Source organism: Chelon labrosus, assembly GCF_963514085.1.
Source record: "Chelon labrosus genome assembly, chromosome: 20".
In the NCBI taxonomy this organism is placed as follows: domain Eukaryota; kingdom Metazoa; phylum Chordata; class Actinopteri; order Mugiliformes; family Mugilidae; genus Chelon; species Chelon labrosus.
The window spans coordinates 3,834,870-3,845,628 of NC_140353.1; the positions used below are offsets into that span (position 1 = coordinate 3,834,870).

Here is a 10,759-nt window from a genome sequence, read left to right on the forward strand (position 1 = left end):
GAAGGTTAAGAAAAATAAAGGACAGCAGTTTGAAGTTAAAGAAAACAGCATGGGGTGGCCTTATCGTTGCGTGCTAGCATGCTAACGTTTGCTAATTAGCGCCAAACGCAGAACATAGCAGAAGGAACTTGGTTATTTTGTCACTAAACGCAGTACGGGATAAAGAAGAACAAACCAGCGTACCAGACATTTTAATCAAAAAGTGAAGCCAAAACACTGTGGAAGTGGTGGCTGCCATCTTGCACAGGTGACATTTTCGGTTGAACCTTATCACACATGCCACAGTCTTGACTATCACAAGCGCTCGCAACACACTTATAACTTTCTTGATGAAAATCTTTTATCTATTGGCTTTTTAATAGATTTATAGTGTCCTCAGCTTGCTAGCTATCCCATTAGCATTAGCATACTAATCAGAAGAATAGCCATTTGCACAGTTTACTGCTAAATCACACAGTTTAAGGAAAGAAACAGTCTACTGTACAGATGTCTACAGGTTTGTGACCAAACTGTATTTGGGAAAATCTCATTTGATTGTTTACTTTGGCTTATAATTAGTAATGGGGCTTCTGAACTATACCACAACCAGCCACGAGGGAGGCAATCGAGATATTTTGGCTTCTCTTCTTCTAATTTTCCATAACTTTAAGTCTTGATATAACAATTTAAACAGTCAGGTCATATAAAATTCTCCCCGTACAGTTGTCATAAATGTATGAATTAGATAACTTTTTTGTGCCAGACTGTAAACATGTTTATTATTGCTGTTAAGTTACTGACTCAATTTTGGAGGCGACCTCAAGTGGACATTAGAGGAACCGCAGCTTATGGTACTTCTACATTGCCCTTAAAAGCCTTATCTACAATGCTGTGTGTCCACAAGCTTTAAACTACGTACCCAGAATGATTATTTTTCTTTTTATATTAGTTTATTCAGTTTTTACGATTCTCATAACTCTTAACAATTCAAAAGAAATACATGACATTTTAAAAAATACTCGACAAGTCAGCAGTGCAAAAGAAGCTAACCTTTTATTTCTCTGATAGTAAGTACCATTTTAGTATCACTGTTGGGATCACTTGGGTTTGAGACAACGGAGCGCGCAACATGTCTTTGCGTCATGGTGCACAATAAACGATATTGGGAGCATCCATTTAATCCACAGCAGAATAAAAGGTTAAAACCTAGAACAGAAGCAAATAAAATAAAATAAAGCAAAAATAAATTCTTAAAGAAGAATTTTATTTTGTCTGTATACCTGAAGTGCAAATGGCAGATGAGACACTTCTCTCCGAAGAGACTGTGAGTGTATGTGAAATAAAAGCGTCAGTGAAAATACAGCATCCTTTAACCTTCAGCTCAGTTTTAAAAAAAACATCAGTTTACTAAACAAATCTCTATTTCAAATGTCTGTAAATTGATTTAACAAATTATTTCACAAATTCAGAATACGGAAAAATCCAGAAATTAGGTCCATGAATTGACTGAGCTGAAGGTGAAAGGGGAGCCCGTTTGCGTCAAAATGAAAAGCACATTTTGAACTGAGGTAAAATATTTTCTCTTTACTTACAGGACCATGTTGTGAGCTGAAAAACTTTACATTTAAACCACCTGTATTACAACAACATTTTACTTCAAATACTTTATTTTTCCAAATGCTCCAAAAATTTCTCTTCTCTGGCACCAAGTTTAATGAGCAAAGAGCAGTCAGTTAGCATTAGCTTAGCATAAAGTTCGGCTAGTGGATGAAATATTCCAAGCTCTAAAATATCAAATTATTTTTGTTCACATATGCCTTAATTAAACGAGATATAAGAGTTCATTTCTGATGTTTCTGTAACAAACAAAGCCAGGAAAGGTCAGTCTTAATGCTAAACTAACTGGTTGCTGTTCTTACATTTGACCATTCATTGTAGGGGGCGCAACAATTAATTGTCTTTAAGGTGAGAGACAGCATCTGGTAATCATTAGATGCAGCTTTTTTTAAATAATCCATGCACAGGTCACAACAGTTTGACTTGAAAAAAAATGCAAAAGATTTTAAAGATGATAATGTGACCTGACTTATTTACGTATGTATTAAACAAACGAGATAAAACCGTTCTTGAATGTGCTTACTGGGGAATTTGTCGCCTGTACCTCCACTCTGTGTTTATGCTAAGCTAACCGGTTTCTGGCTTTATATTTACTGATCTAGGGTGGCGCTGTTGCTTGGCTGTTACATTTTATAACCAACTATTATTCTATGTAGGTGAGACAAAGGTCGACTATCGGATAATACTGCTAACAGCTAAAACGAAAGTTATCCACAGGTTATGAAATAAAACAGCAGTTTGACTCAAGAACGGAACAGCGCCCCCTTTGGTGGCCACAAATATATAGTCTAACATCGGGCTGGGTTTAAAACAAATTTAATTTCTGACTTAATATTGATTCATAAAATTCTCGGATCGATTTTTGAATTCCTGCTGCGGCCTCGAATGACTGGTTTCGCTGAATATGGCTGGACCAAAGCAAAGATGTTGACGGAGTGGTAAGATTTTGAGGAAACAGTAGTTTAGTCGTAGTCATAACTAAGTGAAATAGTTTCAAAACGAACTGATACCGAATCAGAATCAGAATCGATTCAGGAAATCAGTAGTGCTACCCAGCCCTAGTCTAACATCATTAAGACAAGAGAGAGGTCTCATCTAACGCTGCACCAGAAAAGTTTAATAAGCAGGTTTCTGAAAATGTCAAACAATTCCATTAAAAATTTAATTTTATCCACATGTAAAGAACATTTTTCTTTTTTTTTTATTTCTTTTTTTTTTTTTTAAACCAGCTCACTTTTTAAGTTCTCAGCTCACACTTCACTACAGACAAGCAAAACATATTTTGGCATCTGATAGCTCGACACAGAGCCCCGCATAAATAAGAGAGGAGAATCTTCATAAGGCTGGTATGCATAGTAGTACACACTTATGTCTATCTTTTTTTGTTAACCTAACAGCACGTTATTATCTACTCTGCAGTCAGTATGTATGTATGTATGTATGTATGTATGTATGTATGTGTGAAGCCGGTTTACATTAAGGTGTAACGATCAGGCGTATGTTTACAGCAGCTATACTACACTGGATGCTAACGATCCATTTGCTCCATAGGGAGAAAAAAAAAAAAAAAGAAGACGACAACCTGTATGATGACAGTGTGGAAGTGAGAAACTGGATGTGATAACATTCAACAATTATAAGGTAGAGGGGAGGGGAAAAAAAAAAAGAAATCATCAAACGTTTTTAGGCAACAATTTCATCTTGAAAATGAGACCAAAAAGCCACTTAAAATGAAGAAGGCTGGCAATGTTCTAAATTTTACTCAATAAATCAGATTAGCGGCGCATCCGAAGCTTGAGATCTGTGCCATAAACCTCAGAAGACGTCCTAAATCTATAAAAACCCAATAAGACTTTGAACGTGGGTGGTGATCAGTGCTCCAAATGTGTTTTAATCCGTGTTATTCCGCTGCTGAAAGTAGTTCCTGACAAACATTTAATCCTTTTTGACTTATTAAGTGGTTTGATTTTTTTAAATGAAAGTTTAAATTTGCAACGTGGATAGATTGCCGTGAAAACAAATATATACAATAATGCCAGCCTCATGTTTTAGGAAGGAGAAACAAGTGAATTTGTGTTTTGTTTGTACAAAAAAAAAAAAAAGAAAAAAAGTGGGTTTTCATTCACAGGCTAAAGATAAAAACACAGAAAATGAGAGGTGATTCAAACGTGACTAGTCCTAAAGCGGCTTCAAATCACACACAGTGCTACAAGTAGTAGTGCCAGCATTAACACACCAATAAAACCTGCTAAAAAAAAAGAAAAGATGATTAAGGACCGTGAAGAAACAGCAAGGAGACGAAAAAAACAAAAAAACAAAAAAAGAAGCGACAAGCGGGGAAGAAGAGGGAAAGGCGCTGATGATGGATGAGGTACTAGAAGTGTGGGGTAGGTGGGTGGGGAAAGGGGGGGGGGGGGGGGGGGGGTTATAGTTCAGATTGTATGAGCAGAGAAGCAGCACCTGTGGAAAAGGCATGAGCGGAGCAGCAGAGAGCGACGCGAGGCGAGGCGGAGGACACCGAATCAAAGACGATCCGTTCGCCAGCCTGCTTGTCCTAAATTCATGGGACTGCTAAACGGTTTGCATCCTTAGTGTTTATTTGTCCTGAGACAGCAACATCTGGACGTGCCGAGTCTCAAAAAAAGAGAAAGAAAGAAAGATAGAAGTGTTCTACTGCTATAGAGACCAAAATTAATCTTTAGTATGAAAAAAAAGAGCCACAGGCGAACTGCAGAGTTAGTTTAGACGCCTTGATGTCTTGATTTGAGGAGCTTCAAGGTTTGGAGTCTCAGTCTGGAGTTTAGTTCGCCCGGATGCTCTTTCCTCGTTAAGCTGCGTTAATGTTTTTTTTGCATCTTTCCTTAATGTTCAGGGTCAGAGAGGCTGCAGTCGAGTCAAACGGCCACGGCTGAAGTCTCCTCCGTCTTTATGTTTCCGAGTCAACAACGATCAGATGAGAGGTTAACACACACGAACACGCTGCGCCTGATTCACCGCTGCAGACCCGGGTCTAGAAGAAGTCTCAATCACAAGTGTTGCATCCCACTCTGGAGAACTTCTAAACAAATGTAGAAATGTTTTGTTTTGATATATAAAACCGTATTAAAGATGCCATATCGCTCTGTAACTAAATACATAGCAAATATCTGCATATATTAGAAGACAAAGAGTCTCAAATTATGTGTGTGAAGTTTTAAGTGTGTGAATATTATATTTAATAATTGCTAAATGCTTCTTTTATATGTTTAGACTTTTTGAAGAGGAGCTCTTCTTCACCCAGGTCTGCAGCGCATCGCTCCTCGCCGCCTCCGGTCGCTAAAACTTGGGCTGGTAGAGGGCCACGCGTCCGCTGAGGCAGCCCGAGGCCAGCTGGCAGTGCGTCGGGGAGAACTTGGTGGTGAGCACCACGTCGCTGTGCGAGTAGATGGAGCGGATCTCTCGGAGGCAGCTGGTCTGGACGGGCAGGCAGTCGGCCAGCTCGCCGCAGCTCTCGTCGAAGGCCAGGAGGCGGACGCCGTAGCCGTAGGGCGAGCAGATGAGCCGGCCGTCCGGGCTGAAGCACAGCTCCTTGATGTAGCCCCGGCCCACGTTGGCCTCCTCGATGTAGTGGGTGAGGCGGAGGGAGCAGCGGGGGGAGACGAGCGGGCGGGTCGGCGCGCCCTCCTGGAACTCGTACACGCACGTCCACTGTGGAGTCAGAGAGGAGGAAAGAAAGTTTAGCGGCGGGTTGTTAAAGTATTCATCAGGTCGGAGAGACACTTGACGCTGGAGTGGAAACCACGGCGACAACAACAGGCAGCGATTAGCGGCTTTTAGCGCCTCATAGTCAACAGGACCACACTACGAGTACAAACTGTAAATAAACTGTACTTAACACAGTCATAAAAGACTGGATTTTAGTTAATTGGCTCCTGAATAATTATAATTTAGAAAGTAGAAAGTCAAACATGCTACAAGTCTCCTGTTAGTGCTGGAATAGCTGTTTTTTTTAATTAAATAACAAGAGTACTGCAGAATATATACAGCACACTTGTCTTTGAAGCACACAAAATGTTATTATAGTTTCTATGACTTTACATAACCTCTTGAAGCCTCATTATTCTTATTACACAGGTGCATTTTCCCTCCACGGTTGCTGGCACATTGTTAAAATTAATGGATGAATCATCGAGCGGCCGCCTGCGCTTTTGTTCTCTCTCCTTAAAGGTCGAAAGCCCTTTTGAATTCGGTCCAATTATCCTCTGATTCATTCGATCTGGGCTCCAGTCCCCCTCAGATCAGGTCTCGCTTTTTGGAAAATTAATGTACGCTGGGTGGGCCGGGTTCAGGTCCACGGGTCCGTTCCAGATCAGACACTCCACAAACAGCAGCGTTAATGAGGTTCAGCGCAGGAACCGTAACACAGACGGCTTTGTCTAGACAAATTAATTCAGAAAGGCAGAAGTTGATGTATTTCTGCATCTGATCTCTGAACTACTGGGTGTCGTACTTTACTTTTTACTTTATTACTCATCCACACATTGAAACTGCTGCCTTTGAACGTGTGATTAGATTTATAAACTTTTGTCCTTTTAGAGTTAATTTCTAGCTACCTAATGGTCTGTCTGTACGGCTACCTTTGCATAAAGCTCACCAGCAGCATTCAGCAGCCACTGAAGAGATACACCGACCAGCCACAACATTAAAACCACTGACAGGAGGTAAATAACATCTTGTGACAATTCAGTGTTCTGCTGGGAAACTTTTAGACCTGGCATTCATTCATGTGGATGTTACTTAGACATGTAGCACCCACCTAGACCAAACCAGGCACCCCCACCCCATAGCAATGACACACCTTGATGGTAGCAGCCGTCCCCACACAAAAACAGTTTGGGAACAACTCAAAAAAAAACATGAAGAACAGCACAAGGTGTTGACCTGGCCTCCAAATTCACTAGATCCCAAACTGATCAAGTATCTGTGGGATGATCCAAAGAGGCCCCTCCCCTCAAAGGCCCCCCAACTAACAGCATCCTGTAGCCAGACACCACAGGACACCCTCAGAAGGCCCATGTCCATCCTCTGATGAGTCGCAACTGTTTTTCGAGGCACAAGGTGGTCATAATGTTACGCCTGATCTGTGTATATAACTATATAACCATGCGATACGGTTTAATAAACTCAAATTAAGGGTCTTAAAAAACCATCTCGAGATGACCGAACGCGTCTCACCTCCTGGTCGTCCATGTTGCTGGAGCAGCGGATGAGCGTGGCCCAGCCTTTCGGGTGGAGCTGCAGGGAGGTGATGCAGTTTCCTCTGTCCCTCTCTCCGGGGATCTCCGGAGTCAAAACCTCCAGGCTGTTCCTGGGAGAAAGGCCTGTGAGGAAAAAAAAGAGCTCGTGTTCATTGATTTTACCGACCAGTGATGGTTCAGTTTGTCCACCGGGATTGTCTCTCACCTTCTCTGTGAGGGTGGATCTTGCTGGAGTCATTTCCCTGGCGAGGGGTGCCGGCCGACCTGGACGCTGACGTGCCTCCATCTAGTTTTCCGATAACAAAAGGGAATCAACGATGAGCTAATAGATACCTCAACCTGTAATTTATTAAATTGTCAGAGAGATTCTGGTCCGACCTGAGCTGAGGGGCGTGCGCCGAGCTCGCAGCATGCGGTAGCTGCCCACCTCGAGGGACTGGGTGAGGTCCAGGTCGTGGAGGATGAGCAGGTACCCCGAGGACGTCGAGATGAGCATCTTGGAACAGTCGGGCGTCAGGCGCATCCTCATCAGGTAGCGAGTGTGGAAGAACTTTTTGTGCGGGCAGCCGTCCTCCGTAAACCTGCAGAGGAAGACAACAACGTCAGAGGTTTGTTCTGGGGTCGAGGCGAAAAGGTCAACTACGATCCAGACAGTTCAGATTATATTGAGTAGCTGAATTTTAAGAATTAAGGATCAAATTTGAACCATAGCCAAAAAAATTGATGGAGGGATGATTGTTTAAAAGTCAGAAATAAACATGACATATCCACTAGATCAGGCTATTTTCTATTTAAGCTGGGATTTTGAAATATAAGAGATTATTTCTCCACATTTATTGGTATTAAAGTTGATTTACAGAAAATTAACTTGGTGAAATCAACATCAATTAATCATATATTGTCAAATATTAAGAGAAAATGGCAAATGTTCACCCATTTAAGCCTCTAAAATCTGCCAATCTCTTACTTTTCTCTATTTTAAATAATCCTATAATGAATGTATTTGGGGGTTTGGACCATTTATTGCACCCAACAACCAATTAGATAATGTCTCCGTGGTCCCTGAGGACCTGTGACAGGCTATTTCCATATTCTCTGAGACACTTTACCTGATTGACAACTAAAATGATTAAATGCCCTTCCTGCAATCCCAAGAAGGTAAAGAGCTAATCAATTTTTATCACACTGTAAAACAGGACTTGACAGAAAAAAAGAAAAACGCTGGCATTATCTTGACATTTACACACACACAAAAAAAAAACACCACAATAACTGATGTTAAAATATTTCCAGCCCACGTGCGGACTATAAACAACCACCGACCTGTTAGTGTCCCACGTGATGACGTTGCCGTCGAAGCCGGACGTGACGAGGAGCCGGGTGTTGGTGTCGTACTCGATGTTCTTCACCCAGCTGGCGTGGCCGTGCAGCGAGCACACCTTTGAGTTCAGCTTGCGGAGGTCCCACAATGCAATTGTAGTGTCGTCAGAGCAGGTGGCGAACAAACGATTGTCCAAAAACCTGCGGCGGGTTGTAGAAATTGAGATATGAGCTTCAGAGTGGACGTGAATTTGGAAAACTGGATCGTTTTACCAGCATTTATTGGCCTCTGAATTTCATTTCTCAGTCATAGTCGCTCATTATTTAGAAGATTTTGTTGTTAGAGACTAAAAAGTTTTCCCTCTGTGGATGTTTCAGTCACCCAGGGTATGGTATGTCCAAAAAAACTGGACTTGTTGGGTTTCTTGAAGACATTTCCCATTATCCGAGAATTAAATGAGGAATGGGGAAACATCTTCAAGAGACCAGACATGTCCAGTTTCACTTGTATCATGCTGTTTTGTCAAATAATCACTGGTTAGATTGCGTTTTAAGGTAATGTCTCACACTTATGAGCTGTATTAAATCCACAAGAGGAGGTCGGGGTTGATGATGGGCCTACGAAGCAGACAGCTTTCGACATAAGATCTTTCCTCAACTTTAACACAACCTAAATGTTTAACGACGGCGTTTCACCACTCGGATCCTCGGCTTAAAGGCGTGAGACAAAAATAAAAAGCACCTTATGTTGTTGACGCAGTCCTCGTGGGCCTCCGTCAGGGTTTTTATGTGTCGCGACGAGATGGGATCGAAGAGCAGGACCTCGGTCTGCTCGCAGGCCACAGTCAGCACAGACCTGGACAGAGAGGAAACACACATCAGACACAAACTTGACATCTTCTTGACGCCGTTCCTCGGTTTGTAAACCCGCACGGATCAGTGTTATTCATGTAGATTTAAATCAAATGCAAGTATTGAGCTTAACTTAACCTAAACCCATGATTCACTATTGTAATAATGAGAATAAGATATCTAAAACCACCAAAATTGAGGCTCTGTGAGTGGGAAAAGTTCGGATTAGTTGATTATCAAAAGGAGCATTTCCGTGCAGGACCTGGTGTTATGTCCCGAGCACCACAAACAAACGTGACCCAGACTGAGACTGGGCACGGCTTGACCTGGTTTGGCTGCAGGATTTGCCTCCTGCTACAGCTGCTGTCTGGTCATGCAGGGCTTGAACCTGGAGTGTGATCAGATCATGAGCTGTGATGACTGTCAGCGTCTCCTGCAACACTTTCCCATGTTTGGTTTTGTTTTTAGAAACTCCAAATTAACAGCAGGTGTCCAGAATATTCAAATATACAAATAACGCATGCATGTGAGGTGATGTCTGGATGGTGATGGAGTTCTTAAAGGTGAATTTAGTGGTTTAATTCGAGGTTAAAAAGCAGATTTTACCCGTCCGGGGAGTACTCCAGGTTGAACACCGCTCCGTGGGTCTGGGTGCTCAGGTTCACCGACTCAGCAGCCGGGTTCATGGAGCAGTACAAACTGGTCATTGTCCTGAAATTGTCCCGAGCTGGGTCCACAAACACCCCCCGCCTTATAGTCCTGCTCTGCAGCCATGAGAACAGACTCTCTCCCCTGGCTGTCTCGGAGCCGGAGACCCCGCCGCCGCCGCTCCCCTCATGCGGGGGGACGCCCGTTTCGCAGCGGGGCTCTCGCTCCCCCAACACGGGGGACCTGGCGCTGCGCTGCGGCCGGTCCTCGCCGCTGCCCGGCGTTAGAGGAGAAACCCCGCGGACGATGCGATCCTCCTCGTCCGAGTCGTCGATGTCGGGGTCGTCCTCTTTGTCGGAGATGCTGCCGCTGTGGGGCCTGTCCTGAGACTCGTCGGCGTCCTCGCTGTCGCTCTGGTGCTCCGAGCTCATTGTAGCTTCTCCAGCGTCCACGCAGCCGTTGGTGGTTCAGCGGCGAAAAGTACACCGACTCCGGTCACCGTACTGAGCGTGAACCCGCGCCTTCCTCCTCTCCGTTAATCTGCCATGGTAGAGGGATTTCAACTGCACGGGTTACGGTAGACAAAATAATATTTGTTGCCAGATTTGGCAGCGCCTTATCGCCGCCGGTCAAACTGCACACGGTTAGCTAAAAAAGCTACCGGAAGAGTACAGATTAGGCTTCAAAATAAAAGTCTGTCAATAATTTAATGACCAAGCTAAGCGTTTTAAAGAAAACAAAACACTTTAAAAATATAATTTATAACAGCCTAATTATTTATCTATTCATTTGTGCTCTTTCATAAATTACAGTTTGTTTAAAAAATAATTTGTTAACAATGCAGACTTTAAGCTGAAGCTTCCAGGCGGATGCTTCCTGTCTTTTCTTCAGCTAACTTTACATTTTCTCCTCACCAAAACAAATGTAAAACAAAAAAAGAAAATGACGAAGTTCCGCTTCCTGGTTCTGCTGCTGCGTTCGTAGGTTTGCTGCTGCCATCTGCTGGATAAATACTGCAAATCCCTTTTCATTCTATTTTTTTGTTGCGTCCATATAAAGTCACTTTCCACTTTATTAGGTACACCAGTGAAAACAAATGCATTCTT

At 42.8% G+C, this 10,759-nt stretch overlaps 1 protein-coding gene across 2 annotated transcripts; it reads right to left on the reverse strand.

Moving 5' to 3' along the window:
• Nucleotides 1-90: 90 nt before the first annotated feature.
• wdr32 (WD repeat domain 32) lies at nt 91-10,291 on the reverse strand. Of its 2 annotated transcripts, XM_084568384.1 has the most exons (8): nt 9,612-10,291; nt 8,896-9,009; nt 8,157-8,354; nt 7,212-7,414; nt 7,039-7,119; nt 6,811-6,956; nt 4,873-5,283; nt 91-4,654 (listed from the first exon to the last, which is right to left on the reverse strand). In XM_084568384.1, the coding sequence occupies exons 1-7, from the start codon at nt 10,082-10,084 to the stop codon at nt 4,912-4,914; spliced, it is 1,587 nt and encodes a 528-aa protein (XP_084424510.1). In that variant the 5' UTR covers nt 10,085-10,291; the 3' UTR covers nt 91-4,654; nt 4,873-4,911. The 2 variants fall into 2 exon arrangements, with proteins under 2 accessions (XP_084424510.1, XP_084424509.1); XM_084568383.1 differs by having other exon boundaries at nt 91-5,283.
• Between the last annotated feature and the right edge of the window lie 468 nt (nt 10,292-10,759).

What these genes read in the sequence shown, in the direction of transcription:
- wdr32 (XM_084568384.1), bottom strand. Translation starts at nt 10,084, where the DNA reads ATGAGCTCGGAGCACCAGAGCGACAGCGAGGACGCCGACGAGTCTCAG. An exon ending in CTGGAGTACTCCCCGGACGG is followed by an intron (nt 9,010 to 9,611) that starts GTAAAATCTGCT and finishes CTCTCTGTCCAG; the next exon opens with GTCTGTGCTGACTGTGGCCT. An exon ending in ATCACGTGGGACACTAACAG is followed by an intron (nt 7,415 to 8,156) that starts GTCGGTGGTTGT and finishes CTTCCTCTGCAG; the next exon opens with GTTTACGGAGGACGGCTGCC.